Source organism: Rhamphochromis longiceps, linkage group LG1 (assembly GCF_057381845.1).
Source record: "Rhamphochromis longiceps isolate RC_006_pf linkage group LG1, R_longiceps_female_GT1.1, whole genome shotgun sequence".
NCBI lineage: Eukaryota > Metazoa > Chordata > Actinopteri > Cichliformes > Cichlidae > Rhamphochromis > Rhamphochromis longiceps.
Window position 1 is genome coordinate 18648448 of NC_140557.1, and position 17077 is coordinate 18665524.

The 17077-nt window shown below is 40.7% G+C and overlaps 1 protein-coding gene across 2 annotated transcripts in view; it reads right to left on the bottom strand.

Annotated features, from left to right (window-relative positions):
• Positions 1 to 200: 200 nt before the first annotated feature.
• fes (FES proto-oncogene, tyrosine kinase) overlaps positions 201 to 17077 on the bottom strand; it is a 31249-nt gene continuing 14372 nt past the window's right edge. For both annotated transcript variants that reach the window (XM_085401095.1, XM_085401087.1), the window contains 16 exons: positions 16287 to 16383; positions 15915 to 16098; positions 13865 to 14002; positions 13653 to 13772; positions 13366 to 13488; positions 11225 to 11420; positions 10623 to 10697; positions 9587 to 9796; positions 9168 to 9290; positions 8759 to 8812; positions 8006 to 8124; positions 4864 to 4958; positions 4597 to 4720; positions 890 to 1047; positions 631 to 753; positions 201 to 459 (listed from right to left, as the gene is read on the bottom strand). In XM_085401095.1, coding sequence (XP_085257221.1) covers positions 317 to 459; positions 631 to 753; positions 890 to 1047; positions 4597 to 4720; positions 4864 to 4958; positions 8006 to 8124; positions 8759 to 8812; positions 9168 to 9290; positions 9587 to 9796; positions 10623 to 10697; positions 11225 to 11420; positions 13366 to 13488; positions 13653 to 13772; positions 13865 to 14002; positions 15915 to 16098; positions 16287 to 16383 — 2082 coding nt within the window. In that variant the 3' untranslated portion in view covers positions 201 to 316. The remainder of the gene's footprint in view (positions 460 to 630; positions 754 to 889; positions 1048 to 4596; positions 4721 to 4863; positions 4959 to 8005; positions 8125 to 8758; positions 8813 to 9167; positions 9291 to 9586; positions 9797 to 10622; positions 10698 to 11224; positions 11421 to 13365; positions 13489 to 13652; positions 13773 to 13864; positions 14003 to 15914; positions 16099 to 16286; positions 16384 to 17077) is intronic.

A 17077-nucleotide genomic window follows, 5' to 3' on the forward strand; every position in this document is an offset into this window, starting at 1 on the left:
TTGCAAGCTCGTTACATGTCTTTAAAAGGAGATAAGTTGTAAATGAGTTGCTGACACTCTTCTGGAAACAAAGGAAGAAATGAAAGTGCTGCCCCCACCTGGCAAGCTTCTGCTCTACAAGGCCACACATCAGCACTTCTTAGCTCATTTTCAGCAGTAAGTCTAAAAAGAAATGCTACACAACTTATCAAGTTTTAATTAGACCTTTTATTTTTACTTTTAATATTCATATTAAATCTCAACCTATTTTTTAGAAAGAACAAGTACAACCTAACAAAAAAATAATGTTAAAACACGTCCAACTTACAAGAGTGTATTATATAATTTTGCTGTATATGGCATTGAGATCGATCCGGAGTTTCTTAAAAGATGGTCTGTTTCTGGGATCATACTGCCAACAGCTGTTCATAATCCTGGAGATTTCAATGGGGCAGCCGTGCGGAGCAGGCATACGGTACCCTGAAGCACATCACAGAGAAGCATAACAGGGAGAGAGATGGTCAGATGGCAGTAAACGTGCTTTCTGATACACGTGAGACTCAGAAAATGTATCAGTGTCAAAATCAATCACAATGACAGCAGGAATTCTCCTGAATGTCACGTGAACACGAACACTTCAGAAGTCTTCACCTTTCTCCACCTCTTCACGTGTCTGTTGATTGGTCATGCTGGTGTAGGGGGTCATTCCCATGGAGAAGGTCTCCCACAGTAAGATGCCAAAGCTCCAGACGTCACTCTCTGTGGTATAACGACCTGAAAGCAACAGCAGGGGGCAGTGTAAGCAAAGGCATAGGCGCAGCTCTTTGTGAGTATTTAACTGGCTGTTGGCAGTAGAAACAGGAGAAATGTGTCTGGTTGTGGTATTATGGCAGAGGCACTAATGATGCACCATAGTTCAGGGCTTCAGGAGCTGTCCATTTGACAGGGATCTGTCTGAGACCGCCTTCTGCAGAGTAGACTCCGTCATCTTCCTGACGGGACATCCCGAAGTCACTTATCTTCACCACGTTGCCTTCTGCGACCAGGCAGTTTCTAGCTGCAAGGTCCCTTAAAAAGCACAAGACAGGAAATGTAAGAGGGATGGAGGCTGGGGAAAAGTGGAAACAAATGAAACATAAAAAAAATCATGCTCTGTATGAAAAAACAGAACAGATGGCACTTAAAAGAGAGGTGTTCCTATCATATCTCTGTGTTGCGTGCGAGTGCCATTTGACATGCAGTGTTACAAGCTGAGCAGCTACCAGCAGCCTGTCTGATCCGTCCCTGCTGGGCAAACCATACAAGTGCTGCTGTAATGAGCCGGATGTCACAACCTCCTCCTCTCCTCTAGTGCCCCTACAGCCAGCCACCGAGGCCACGTTCAATTTGTAGACATCCCCAAAATACTACAACAATTCTGAATGCAGTATATCGTTTACTTAAATATATATACATGCATACGTATTGCTGAATTAAAGGAAATGGTCGAATTTTCAGAACGTGTTTGTAGATGGTCTCGTCTTTTAATGCAAGCTTTGTTTGCAGGCTACTCACAAAAACCCAACGTTTGATCTTTGTAAGCAACTCCTACACAGCTCTGTGGTCTTTGGAGGATGCGTAGTTACAATCAGGGCTGTGAGCTGGTTTTTCTCCTCAGTCATTAAAAATGTTTAGAACGGTCTCATCACACCCAGTTCGATATTTTTGCATCAGGTCCTTAGATCTATTGCTCCCATTAAGGTGAAGGTTATCTCTGGAAGGAAAAAGTCTCCCTGGAGAAACTCCACACTAGTGAAAAATGAAAAAAGAGAGTGTAGGAAAGCTGAGCGCAGATGGAGAAAAACAAACCTCCAGGTTCATTGTGACATCTATAAAGAGAAACTTCACAATTATAATTTACAACTGAGGAGTGCAAGAAGGTCCTACTTCTTTGACATCATCACTAAAAACAGCCATAATGCTCGGGTCTTATTTTCTACAGTTGACAGGCTAACAAACCCTCCTGTGCCAGTGGCAGCTGAACTTCATTCGACCATGGCCTGCAATGACTTTGCCAAATTCTTCACAGAAAAAATCCAAAAGATTAGACAAGCAATTGGTACATCAACAGCAGATCCAGGATATGTACTGTGTCCACCGAAAAACTGTTTAAACACCATCAAACAGTTTCACCCTATTAACAGCAAAGAGCTGGAGGAGATCTTAGGTCAACTGAACTCCTCCTCCTGCTGTTTAGATGTCCTGCCAACAAGTTTTTTCAAAAGGGTCTCAAAGACTTTGGAGTCAGACCTGTTACAGATCGTCAACTTTTCTTTATTATCAGGTGTGTTTCCAGAATCACTAAAAACTGCTGTAATAAAACCTATACTGAAAAAGGACAATCTTGACAAGACACAAATGAAAAACTACAGGCCGATCTCAAATCTCCCACTTAAGTAAGATCATTGAAAAAGCAGTTTCTCAACAGCTCGATTACTTCTTAAAACAGAATAACTGCTACGATGCCTTCCAGTCAGGTTTTAGACAGAACCACAGCACTGAAACCGCTCTGACCAAAGTGTTTAATGACATATGTCTGAATACAGACAGTGGAAAAATGTCAGTCCTAGTTTTACTGGATCTCAGTGCAGCATTTGATACAGTTGACCACAACATATTACTCAAACGACTGGAGAACTGGACAGGTCTTTCAGGAACTGTACTAAACTGGTTCAAAACATACTTAGAAAACAGGAAATACTTTGTATCAATAGGTAACTTCACATCTGAGCAGACAAGTATCACATGTGGAGTTCCCCAAGGTTCGATCTTGGGACCCCTTCTGTTTAACATTTACATGCTCCCACTGGCACAGATTATAAGGCTCTTGGTAAATGCATTGAGGAAATCAATGACTGGTTGTGCCACAATTTTCTCCAGCTAAACAAAAACAAAACTGAGGTAATAGTCTTTGGCGCCAAAGAAAAACGATTACAGGTCACCAGAGAACTTCAATCTATACACCTAAAAACCACAAACCAGGCGAGAAATTTGGGTGTAGTGATGGATGCAGACCTAAACTTAGAAAAACACATTAAGACAATAACAAAGTCAGCTTACTATCACCTCAAGAATATTTCAAGGATAAAAGATCTGATGTCTCAACAGGACCTGGAAAAACTAGTCCATGCATTCATTTTTAGTAGGCTTGATTACTGTAACAGCATCTTTACAGGTCTACCTAAAAAAAAAAATCAGTCAGACAACTACAGCTCATTCAGAACTCTGCTGCTCGAGTCCTCACTAAGACCAAAAAAGTGGACCACATCAGTCCAGCTCTGAGGTCTTTACACTGGCTGCCTGTCTGTCAGAGGATAGACTTTAAAGTTCTGATGCTGGTCTATAAAGCTCTGAATGGTTTAGGACCAAAATACATCAATGACCTCCTGACCCAGTATGAACCTTCCAGATCCCTCAGGTCATCTGGATCCGGTCTTTTATCAGTTCCCAGAGTCAGAACCAGACACGGAGAAGCTGCATTCAGCTTTTATGCTCCTCATATCTGGAACAAACTCCCAGAAAGCCTCAGATCAGCTGAAACACTCAGTTTATTTAAATCCAGGTTGAAGACTCACTTATTCTCAGCTGCATTTGAATAAAGCACCAAATCCACACTTTTAAGCTTAAATTTCAAAACTTACATTTAACTACTGATTTTATCTATTTCTGATTTTATCTGTTTTGATTTTATATACTGTTTTGTTTGTTTGTTTGTTTATTAGTTTGTTTGTTTGCTTGTTTTAATCAATTTTAAATCGTGCTTTTTATTTGTTTTTGTTTCTAATGTCTCTGTAAAGCACTTTGAATCACCTTGTTGTTGAATTGTGCTATACAAATAAACTTGCCTTGCCAAATATATAAATCTTATTACCAGTATAAAGGGGTTTAGGAGGCTCTCCTTTAAGGTCCTAAGCAGGAGCCTTAGGCCATCAAGGACTATGGCATTTAAGAAATAATGTAAAGCAGATTTTTCCTGCCATGAATCATGTCTGTAGTTCTCTGTCTTTATTAAGCCTTTCTGTTTTGGTACTTTTCAGCCACAGTATTTGTTTTTATTGTAAAGTGATTTTATTTTTATTTGGAAACTTGTATTTGCTTAAATATCTTTCTGTGCACATCTCTCTAGAGATTACAGTGTGACACCTTATATGATGCTGAGCTGAAGCTTTACTTAAGGCAAGCATTTTACTGCTACTCAACATATGGGGAACTGCTACAGATAAGTGCAGTTAACAGTTAGGTGAAGTGAAAGCTTGGGAAGGTAAGTGATGCTTCGTAAAGTGTACAGTAAAAGCCTGAAAATCCACCTGCATGTACATGAGCGACGCACCACTTTAGTTGTTGCTGAAAGTACACTGCACTGTATTCAAATGAACGTTTAATATGTAGTAATTATCAAACCGAACACAGAGGTAAACATTATGTATTCCGGCATGTTAACAATGAGGAAAGATTAAGCTGACTGCAACTGTGAAGGAAATGAATAGTGAGCATTGCAGAATCTGATTTGCTGAAGTCACAGATTTGCACGTGGCTGATGAAAAGATTAGATAAAAGCGGCGTGATCGTCTGACCAACCTGTGAATGCACTTTTTGCTCTCCAGGTACTCCATGCCAGATGCGACATTTTCAGTCATTTTGACCAGCATCTTCGGTATCAGACTGTGACCCTCAGTGCGCAAAAAGGAGAGAAAATCACCACCTTGAAAAGTGTAAAGACACACACACATACGGAGAGCGAGAACGATGATGGAGGAACAAAGTGGGTGGTGAAAATGGTTCAATAAATCTTTGAAGGCATCGAGTTGACAAGACATAAAGACTGTCTAACAGGATCACATTTACCTTGAATGAGCTCCATGATAATGTAGATGGGCTGTTTCTGCGTGCACACCCCAATAAGCTTCACAATGTTAGGGTGATCGTATTGCTTCAGGATCCTAGACAACACACAAGACAGGTGTGTGCGTGTGTAACCCGCTGTTAAGTTTACTTGTCTGATGTCTACTGTACAGTTACATTCAGTTCTGTGCACTATGCGCTAAATTTATAGAAAGTATTATGATGTTGTTGATCTACAGCTGTTTCATGACAGGGTGGTAGCCTCCTCTGGCGAGAGGGGCTATGAGCTCACGTAGCCTGTAGCTTGTGTGAGCCTGCTGTGACCATTTCACTCGTGATAGCCTTCAAATCACTATCATTTATCCTCCTGCTACTGAGCAGACTTTCTTTTCCGGTCTTCAACACGGTCCTGAGAAGAGCGAGTATTGATATGATTAAGTATTTCAATCAAACAACTCATAGATACTTTTCATATAGAGCTCTATGTACATACATCTTTTTTTAAGTCTGCTGGCCAGCTTCTACAATTTTATTTCAAGGACTATTTACAGACATTCTCTTACTTTGATGTTGAGAACATCATAGTTTGTTTTTTATGGACTGAGACCGAACGCAGTAACTGTAAGGACATTTGCACGTGTCCCAAGGTTAAGCAGAAACGAGTTGTAACAAAAAATAAGTGGAAGTGTTGTAACTAATGCAAGAATTTTTTTTTCTTTCCGTTTCAATTCTGATCATCAGTTAAAGTGGACCGAAATTTAGATTTCCCCAAACGCGCTCAATGGGAAGTTTTGGTTATTGTTGGAGTGAGTGCAGTTTCCTTTAAATTCTAAATGCATGGCGGATGTGAGAAAGGTGATGATGGTGTTTTGATGCTGTTAAGAACATACACGCTTCAGTCCACTAAAAGGTATGAGATATTGGACACAGATGCTAGTTGATAAATGTAAATTCACGTATCTATACACCAGCACTGATTTCTCTTCACAATAAACTAACAATCATTTATTTAAGCCTGTAAACTTATGGGCAGAATATTATAACATTATCAACAAAAAGGAACATTTAAAGACTAATGTTCATCTAAACAAAATAAAAAATATATATATACACCAATTTTTTTTAAGCAGTGAAGAGTTTTGACAGTTGCATTTGTAAGCAACTGTAAGGTTTTGCATTTGTAAGGTTTATATATGTTTGCACTGTTCTTTATTAAGCTGTGGTGGTCCTCACAGCTTAATAAAACAGAAAAATGGCAGAGCTGTGAAAATGTTTTCACAGGAAGCCTTGAACTTCTGTGAAAAACCAAATACATCCCATGATTCAGTAGCTTGTAGAAACCTTTAGCAGAAAGGTGGTTTCTACAAGCTTGGCCTAATTGTTGTCTGGAGGATGCTATCAGCCTCTCAGATCATTGTGGAGGAATGCTTGGCCACTCAGTTCTGCACCATTGCGTCAGTTCACTGAGGTTTGTGGGCATTTGTTCATGCACAGTTGTCTTAAGATCCCACCACAGCATCTCATTGTGGTTGAGGTCTGGACTTTAACTGGGTCACTGCAAAATATTGATTATTTTTCTTTTCAGCCATTCTGTTGTAAATTTGCTGCTGTGTTTGGGATCATTGACCTGTTGCACGACCCAATTTTGGGATGTGTTGGACAGATGGCCTCACACTTGAAAAGACTGCAAGTAGCCCAGGCCCTGTTGATGTAAACCAAGCACAAATCATCAGCCCTCCACCACCGCCCCTGACAGTTGATATGAGGTGTTGGTGCTGATATGCTGTGATTGGCTTTTTTCAAATGTGGCACTTTGCAGCCGCTTTAGGTCTCAGAAGTGTTGTGGTTTGTTCAGATTAGGGCTGGGCGATATATCGAGTTTTTAAAAAATATCGATATATTTTCATACGAGATATAAGATGTGACAATATCGTTTATATCGATATAGTCTATGTTATGTTATAATTATACTTGTGGAGCCGCAGGTTTGCCTCTCTTTCGTCCACTTTTGTCTCTACGCAATGTTACTCTGCCTCGCCTCTCATTCACTGAACACAACTCCGCCTCCCTCATAGCTTCACCTGCAGGCAATGACAAGATGAAAGCGGAAAATCTCCGTTAGCGAGTTACCGTGCGTGGGGCTGGACGGCGTCAACGTGTTAGCGAGCTAACCGCGCTAACGACATGCAGCCCGGAGGGGCTGCACGGCCTAAAATCCTTTCATTTTCTCAAAAATCGTCAGTGCGCCTTATGTATGAATTCTGGTTGTGCTTACTGACCGCGAACCGATTTTATGTGGTACACAGCGCTCAGCAATCTGTCAAAAAATGTTTTAATATGACTTTGCTAAGCTACGGAGCTGCACCGCTTGATGGATTGTCGGAGGATTACGGCTACCGGGGAGGAGCCTCGCGGAGTGATACGTACTGTGTGTATAAGGACCACAAATGGCACCTGTTCAGAGACGTGGTGCAGCTGTGAAATCTGTCTCTTTGTTATTATGCTCAGCGTCTATTAGTTTACATTTTGACTGCACAATTGTGAGCTTTTTGTTATGCACAAAAACACCATTGTTTTCTTTTATTTATGGACCATGATTATTTAATAAATGCTGATAATTTATTTTTAAGTAATTTCTTCATGTACATCTACGCTGTATGTAAATAAAAGTGCCCGTGTGACATCTGGGACACAGTGTGACTAAGAACTCTCTTTTTGTTCTCAACTTATGGCTTTAAAAAAAAATATCGAGATATATATCTTATATCGCCATCCAGCTAAAAAATATCGAGATATGAATTTTGGGTCATATCGCCCAGCCCTAGTTCAGATGTCACTTGAACATACATAATCAAATCTTGATTGAGTAATCCAGTAAGTTGATTTGATTATCAACCCGGCTGCTTACTTACAATTGTAATTCTGACCCCATGCAGCAGTGAGGGTGTACTTCTGCATGGGGATTTGTTCACAACACAGTAAATCTGTTTGCACGGTAAGATTTGGGCCTGCTTCTTCTCGGCAAAAATTCGCTCTGACTTAAATAAGGTGTTCAGGACATTAAAACAGGTCACTGTGATGTGATTTACTGTAATGGAAACGTGTGTGTGTGTGTGTGTGTGTGTGTGTGTGTGTGTGTACTGACCTGGCTTCCATCAGGAACTTACTCTTGTGCTCTGGGGCCAGGTTCTCTTTACAAGACTTCACAGCTACAGGAGAGTTATCGGTGCGTAAACGGCCGCTGTACACCTCTCCAAAGTTACCCTGTGCAGTGCCATCACGAACACGATCAGTACTAATCTAATTCTGTCTTCTTACTGAGCAAAGAGCATTTCTAACTAAACCTCAAACCATTTAAAATACGGTACTATTAATTTCGATCATGAACTAAGCCACACGTACACTATTATTGAATTTAACTGGTCATTGTTTCAACCAATTTACCACACGGAGCTGAAATTGTCAGGGAAGTTAAATCTAGCAGATATGGTTAGTTCCTGTACCGGCAACACAATTTCAGGATTTTGTCTCCACAACAAAATTTGAACCAAAGCAATCAGTCTAACGTGCATCACAATTTAAGTGCAGACTTTTAGATTTCATTTTCAAAGCTACAGAGCAACAACACTGTACCAGCTGCTAAGGAATTCGTCCCATTTTTATACAAACATGTGTACATCACATTTAAAACTTAATAAAATGTTCACATGAGGAAGTTAGCATCATCACCACCACCATCATCGGCATTTTAGTCTAAAACTAAATATTTTACTTGATGAACTGCATACACTTAAACACGTAAATGACTTTGCTAAGCAAAATATTGGCCACAAATAAAACTCAGAATACATTTTACTTTACTTGCATGATTCTGTTAGTAAAAGTCAAGTGTACGCACCCGTCCAATGAGAGGTCCCAAGATAATATCATCATGTTCCAGGACCCACTTGTCCTAAAAGGGTTAAAAATGAAGCAAGAGAAACACACAGTGATTTTAATAGTTTTAAACTAGTAAAGTGTTTAAGGGAAAAGCCACCAGAGGACAGGTTTATGAGTACATATGTGAAAAAACAGGAGTAAAATAGTGTTGGAGTCCTGTGCTACACAGCCTTAGAGCAACAGAACCCATAGTTTACACAGAAAAACATGTGGTGTGTCCTATTGTTGGCACATAACATGAGAGCATGTCTTGGACAAATTTAAAGTTGTACTAAAGATTATAACAAGTCTGCAGTAAGCAGATACAAGCTATTCTAATCTAAAGACAAACATATGTGTGTGGTGTGTGTCTGTGTGTGTCACTTTACCTTTACTACCGCTTTCTTTAGCACAACTTCACACCTCTTGGTAATATGCTGTCGAGAGTTCAGCAAATGATGGATCAGGTGAGGGATGCTGGGAAAGCCTTCTCCATCCAGACGGTACATATTCTACTGGCACACATGGAGAAGCAGAGGTTTACAGAGGCGTACTGAAGATGGCATTACCGAATTTAAAAAACAAAAGACTCATTATCCAAAAAAAAAATGTTTAAAAAGCTTAGTTTACAATAACAAGTTTTATTTTCTCACATTTACTTTTTAGGCCACATATTACAACAGTAACAGAAAGAATTGCTCTTTTTTTGCATATTGAAAAAGTGGAGAAAAAAACATTAAGGAAGTGAATGATGCAAGAACGTGCAATGTATAAATAGTGTCTTCAAAAACACTTTAGATTCACTTACTTCTGTGTTCTGGATGAGAAAATGTTTACAGGAGCCTTCCCATTGCACAGAAAGCACGTAACCCTGCTTCTCTTGACTCTTCCTCACTAAGAAGTCGCCATCGTTCTTCAGCAGCTGCTGGACCTCCAGTCTGGGAATGGCACCGTGGTACCAGTCCTGCTGCCCCAGAGGACGATCCACTTCTTTCACCAGACTGAGGACTGGAGGCACCTGGAGGCAGGAAAAGAGAAAAGCAGGGTCTTTAAAAGCAGACATGAATAATGAAACAATAAGAATGGGAAGGGATAGATTTTGGGTGAATCTGCAGAGATTAAATGGAGGCACATCAAAGAAGAGTCTGTAAAACTTTAAAGTATAACCACACCGCTTTCATGCCCCCGGGGAACCACAGGGCCGGTAGATAGAAGGAGAAGTAGTTCATACAAAAATAGCAAATAGTTCAGATTCACAGTACAGCACAATATGGGTATTAAAATATTACTCACCTGATATGATCTTTTGGAGCATGCACACAATTTTATATATATCCGTTTCCAGCTGATTTAACATTAAATCAATAAAAAGTGAGAAAGGGTGTTTTTTTTTACTGTGTCAAAAGTTACTGTGCAGCTGTGTCACGGGTTCTCTGAGTGCTTCTGTCTGTCAGGAATGATTAAACAATTAAATGTACACTGGCTGCCTGAAAAGTGAGCTTGGTTTGAGGTCAAGAAGAATTTTGAAAGAAGAAACTTGACGGTCAAAATCCCAAAGCGCGGTCAAGAGCACGAGACCCCAAAGACAGATTGTGTGCCTGAACAAGCTCAACCACTCAGAGGATGTACTCTGGGATGCTGCCATTTCCTCCAGAACATGATAAATTGTTTTGTGGTTAAAAAAAAAAAAGAAGTTCAAGAGTGATGAGGGGGAAGAAAACTTCCACTCGAACATCCTTCCTTAGAAAGAAACTAGCATGTACCATAAAGGTTGCTACAATTGCAACTTCTCTATCGGTCACTGTAATTATTGTGCGTTAATTGCAATTTAATTACTAACTTACCTCAAATTTGGGTTTAAAGAGGTTGCTGAGATTGTTCAAGATCCCTTCCACGAGGACCCTGGGTGGAGTGTGGTCCTGACAGAAAAAAAAAAAAGACCCAGAGCTTGTTACACATGTCACAAAAAACCTATCAAGGTCTACTGTCGGCATTAGAATTGTCATGTCTCACTTTGCTCGTGTGCTTTTCAGGTTAAGCACTAACTGCAAGACAACATCAGGCTGCTCCGGCTCTATTAAATTATTTAGGATGATTGATCTGTGAGAGTGTAACAAAGGATTGGGTGCACAGCACAAGTTTGTAGCGTTTGGCCTGAAGATAGATAAACTGGAGTTTCTTTCCATGCTAGCAACTTTATGCAAAAGCCTGGAGGAAAATACTAGAGTGACACTTTCTGAGTGTTAAGTACAATCCATGCCTAAAGGATAACTGTCTGTGACTTACAGAAAGACTAACTGCTTTTATGCTTTATAATTCAGCATGTTGTTTTCAGAGTTTACATGCAACACACAGCTTATTTTGTACAGCTGGCCCAGTGACAGGACCAGTAATTAGGAGCTAATCAAAGACAAAGGAGGGAAAGCTGCTGTCAGGGAGAACATACGTTGCTCGTGCTGGATGAAAGTGAAACAGTATCTGTGTCCAGATTCAGAGCAGAGGGAGGTTCTCTGGAGCCCAGCTTGTCCAGTTTCTCTTTCAGAAGAAGCCTCTGAACCTCCAGTTTGGCTCTCTGGCCCTGAGTCAGGGCGACCTGCTGCCGGCACTCTTCCATCGCATGTCTCTTGCTGAACTGGTAGACCCTGGACAAAGCAAAGTGCAGCATCACAACACAAGTGACAGAAATAAACAGAAGCGCACAGAAATCAATAAAACGCCTGCTTGTGCAGGTTTGCAGTTCTTCATATTGATTCATATCCTTAACATGCTGATAATGAGCCTGTAAGACTTATAAAACCCCAACAGTGAACAAACAAACAGAATTGTTTCACCTCATTATCTATCTGAGGATTTTTTATCTTTTGAGGTATTTGTACAAACCCATCTCAAATAAAGCTGAAATACTGCGCAAAAATGTAATAAAACCAGGATGGAAATCTCATAAACCCATATTATATTCACAATGGAATATAAAGGACATAACAAATGTTTAAACTCAGAACATGTACCATTGTAGAAAAAAAAAAAAAAAACATTATTTAGACAATGATGCCAGACACATCTCAAAAATGTGGGACAGGGCCATGTTTACCACTTTGCAGCATCCCCCCTTCTTTAACAGCAGCATGAAAATATGCAGCGTCTTCACTGAGACATCATCCAGATCATATGCTGCTCTAGAAACTGAAATGTTTCCTATGTTGTAATGTGACTAAAATACGGGTTTATGAGATTTGCAAATCATTGCATTCTGATTTTATTTACATTTTATACAGCGTCTCAACTTTTTTCAGAATAGGTTTTGTACTTAATCACTTTTTTGTACTTAATGTACTTAATCAACCTCCGTATGCACTCGGTCTTCCCTGTTAAGTACCTCCAAGTGCAGCACACACTACAAACACCACAATCAGAATTACATTATTTCTCCTCTGAGGCACTGAGAGCTGAGTAATTGACAAGAAACTGTTCATCATCTATTTGTGTATGGGACATTGATTAAGCATGTGTATGGCTAATTACCACAGAGGATGTTTATATGAGCGCAGGTGCAGCGGAGAATCTAATCATGCTTGGTTGACCCGGAGATCACATTGTTTTTGTTGTTTGTTTTTTCCCTGGTGACACCCAACACGCCGCCATATCATCACACAGCCTTTAATGACAACATAAAATTCTATGTGCTTTGTTCCCTTTAATTGGCCATTAAATGAGAGAATGGGCTGGACATTGAAGCTCATCAGAAACAAGTTGCCCCAGGTCGTCATCATCACAGAAATGTAGATTAAGCCTAATCCCAGAAAAGAAAAAAGCATTTAGGATCTCCACTGACAGAAAGTTTATGGTCTATGGCTTAATTCAAGAACAAGCGAGCCCAGATGTTTGGGTTTTAAACTGTAGGAATTTTTACTAACCAGGTGTTTATAAACAAAATGATTAATGCACACATGAAGATGATTGATCAGCTGTGCTTACGCTCATTAGACCCAAAGAAAGTTTCACTCAAGAAAACATTTGCAAAGACCTCAAAATGCTGGAGATCCGACCCTCTGAACTACTCAGGCTGACATCTGAGGTCAGGTTAGGTCACCTTAATTCAGTTTTTCACTGTTGATTTGCAAAATGTTTCTTCACCATACAAAGCAAAGGTCAGCTTCACCTCACCACCTGCACCATATGTGCTCCCAGCTGCCTTTGATAATGCAGACTCTGTTGCATATACACACATTGTTTCCACTTGTCCTTCAAGAGCCTGTTAATGACTCGATCACTCCCCCGGGTCTGTATAGCTCTAACACCTTTAGACACCCTCATCAACCAAGACAAATGAGAGGGTTTGGGCTCCATAACTCTCAACATATTGCTGTATTATAATTCATAAGGCACTTATGGCCCGCTGAGACCACACTGGTTATTAGCCGTTGCACAGCCAACAGCACACTGAACTCCCCCGATGGGAAGGACTGCCCACTGAGGCAAACTTTAGTAATTTGTCTTCACAGCTACCACAGGACAGTGTATTTTTTCATTGTGAACCCCCCTTTCTAATCTCTGACAGCTCAGCATCAGCCTGGTTGGTCTGCTCACCTCTGGCCCTTTTTGACACCTTCCTGCTCTTCCCCTAACTCCAGCTCCAGCTGCTCAACTGAAGTCTGCTGAGAGCCCAGAGACCGAGCCAGGTCCAGGAGCTCCTCCTCTATCGTAGTCAGTCTGTGAGAAGAAGACAGAAATCCCAGGTGAAGAGGAAGCACTTCATATATAAAACAGAAAGGGAAGGTTAACGGGAGGTTAAAGGAACACGAGTTAGTCGTGTGGAGGAAGCTGTTGCAAGATTAACAAACGAAATCTGAATGTGATTGCACTGTTGTTCTCACTTGTGCTGGATCGTCTCGAGGGTGAGGTCATTCAGTTCAATCTCCTTAGTGCTTAGCTGCTCGGTGTCCTCCAGAAGGCTGTTGTCAAAATCGGCACAGGCAGGAATCTCCCCCACAGACCTTCAAACACACAGTCCACAGTATCATTTCTCTGAAGGGTTAGCTTCCGTGATTGCCATGTTGCTGAGCAGAAACGGTCCACCTCTGCGTACCTGTTCTGATGGATGAAGCTCTCATACTCTCTGTGAGGATCGATGGCTGTTAGAGCTGATGCCATCTCTCTGTGGATCCGCACCACTTCATGATGGAGGAGAGTGCAGATGTCAAAATACTCCTGGAGGATCTCCTTTCTGGAAGGATGAAAACAGAATGACACAATGCAAAGCACAAATATCACATTGCGTTTTTTAATTTGCCAAAGCGTAACACAATTTCCAGTTTGGCTGGATGCAAGTTGCCTCATATTAGTGATGTGAAAATGTCCTTTGAGAGATTTGTCTGCGGTTAAGTATCCCATCACGTCACTTTCTCTGTCATATTTATGTTGTTATTCCCTGTTTAGAATATAATAAAAGTGAGAGCAGTGCCCGTTTTTCAGCCTCTGCTGTTAGACAGAGACTGGATCTGTCAGCTCTGCCAAACATTTCCTGCCCAGAGCCCCCAAAGTCAGCCAATCCATTTTACCAGTTTGACTGCTTGTTTCTGTCTTTGACTTTTTATGATTTACCCTTTCAGACCCTTTAATTGTCTAAATTCCCAGAACTCTTCTCTCTGCTTTAAAACTCAGACGTTCATGCAGTGTTCAAAGCTGTCAAGCCTTTGTAGGTAATGTTTGCATAGAAAAGGCTTTTGTTCATAATGAAAACACAGGCAGCACTCTGCAAAACTCTTGAATCACCTCTCATTTTTTTACATTTTGCTGGGGAAAAAAGGAAATGTGTGTTTTGTTCTCTGTCAAGATGATCCCACGCTGCTTCAGTAATGATTCGGTCCGGGCTCTGGGGAGGCCGGTCCATGACTCATGGAGTTCCAGCGTGTGTGTTCTTCCATTCAGGCATGCTTTTACTGCAGTGTGAGATCAAATGAGGCCACTGCCAATCAGATGCTTTCCTGATGGTGATGCATAGTGGATGAAAATCTGACAGTGCCTTTCAGCGTTAATAATTTCATCAATTTTGACAAGATCTTCAACACCACTGGCCACTGAGTTTTTTTCCTATTTCTGTTCATCTACAGGAAATCGTTTTTAAGACCTGACACGCCAGTCGACACCACAATGTATAAACTGGACGGGCAACCAACGCCCTCAGTTTCCATGCACGAATGCTATACCAAGGGGTTAAATGCACAGAAGTACCCATTAAATTTACAACTTACAGGCTACTGATGAGTCATTTCTATACATTTACTAATCTAAAAACTGGGCCACCTTTGCAAGCCACAAAAAAGGAGAGCTACTTTAAACCACAGTTATACACACACAGGCTACACACAGAAAAATGTACCATAATAATAAAACTGCAAAAAATATCTGTCTTGGTTTGCAGACACAAAGCGGCAGGGGGGTATTTTCTCCAGGTCCAGAAGTGGATTAATGACCTCAGCACATACTAGGACAGCTGGCGGTGAGCGCAGGACACACGGTGTCCACAGATTTAACTATGAAATTGAAATTAATTGCCTAAATTCCCAGAATTTAACATTGTCTGTGATGTGTAGACACAGCACTGGTTCATTCCTTGAGTTAGGTTTTGTAATGCTTGAAAAAGTCGCTGTTAAGCAGCCTAACAAACAAACAAAAATGGTCTGGCACAAAAACTAGACTGAAGTGAAAAAGCAGCCAATTTCTGAAGAAAAACATTGAATGACCTTTAGAAAGTCTGGAGAACTACTGCTCAAGACCGATTTAAAGCGTCTGGCTCCTCTGAAGCAAAATAGAAAGACGTGAGAGGTGACTCAAAACATTTGCACAGTACTGTAGTTACACATATGGTAATTAGAACATTTGTTCTGCTGCTGTAGATTGTGAGATATGCTTGTTGATGGCAGCAGTGGAGTGTTATCAAGATTTGAAATTAATTGGCAAACATTTGTGTCGTGCCACGATCAGATGTGTATCTGAGTGACGACGAGCAGAAATAAAACACCGAGATGATTCGCAGGGACGCACCAGTAAATATGAGCACTGTACAGAAATGCTTCTTGTCATTCTTAATGTGTCTGTTTTTCTTCCAAACATCCACGCAGCGAGTGTGATCTTACAGTATGAGCACCATCTCCTGCTGCAGAGTCTGCAGGGCGCTGAGCAGGGCCGGCTGGATCTGACTGTAATGGTGCTGATGGTAAACTTGAGCAGCTTGCACAGAGAGGACATACTCATTATGGACCTCGTAGAGTTTCAGTGAAGCCTTTATGTAACGCTCTTTGGCCTTATCTCGGTCTTTTTCTGCAGACACACACAGGCACACAAGCACAGTACAGAAAATGATCACAGAATATAGGTCATGATAGAAATACACATATCAGACTAAACACAGGAAAACAGAAAACAAACAAACAAAAAAAAACCCAGACCGTGACATCAACATGAAACCGATTCTATTCAGAAACATAAGTGATACCAGAAATCCCCACCTTTGCTGGTCTCCTGGTACTTCCTCTTTGCCTGAGTTGCATCTTTCACTGCGTGCCTGTAGCTGCTCTTTAGCCTCTCCAGTTCTGTCTGTGTCACCTGAAGCAATCCATAAAAACAGCATTTTACATTTTGAACACAGTGATAAAAAGCTAATAACGTAGGCTTTGTGTTGGCATTTAAAAAACAGGCCATGAAAAGTTAAAACCACCTCATATATAGTTCGCCCAAAACTATTTGACCTGAAAGAAGAAAAACCCAATTTACTCAATAAAAAAAAAAAACAGCAAAACCGAAAGGTCATGGCTCATTTTGGACCTTTTTGGACAGTGTGGACCAAATATATTTTTGCAAAAAAAAAAAAAAAAGAAAAAAAAAGACATTTTTTAATAAGATAGTAGACAGCAGCAATAAAACAACCATTCAGTTGTACTGATGATACCGACTCTATTCTACAATTTCCCAAACGCAGCTCTTCCAAATCTGATGCAACAGGAAAGAAGCCAACAAATCCTGAACCAAGAAGGGACTGCAGGGAGGAAGAATTTAAAAGAAGCACACAGGCTTACAGACAACCCGTTTAAGGACTTTAAAATGCCAGTAACTAGCTTCCTTGTTTTAGTTCTCCGTTGGCTGAGTTCTACATCAATTATGATTTATTTATAACATCTTGTTTTTTTTCTATGACTCATCTAATTAGAGGGCATCAAGCTTGCTCCTCTAACCTGTCGACCAGTAGGCAGGAGTAGTGTAGCAGAGAGAAATAGCCCCGCTTTATTGTCAGCCTTATAGC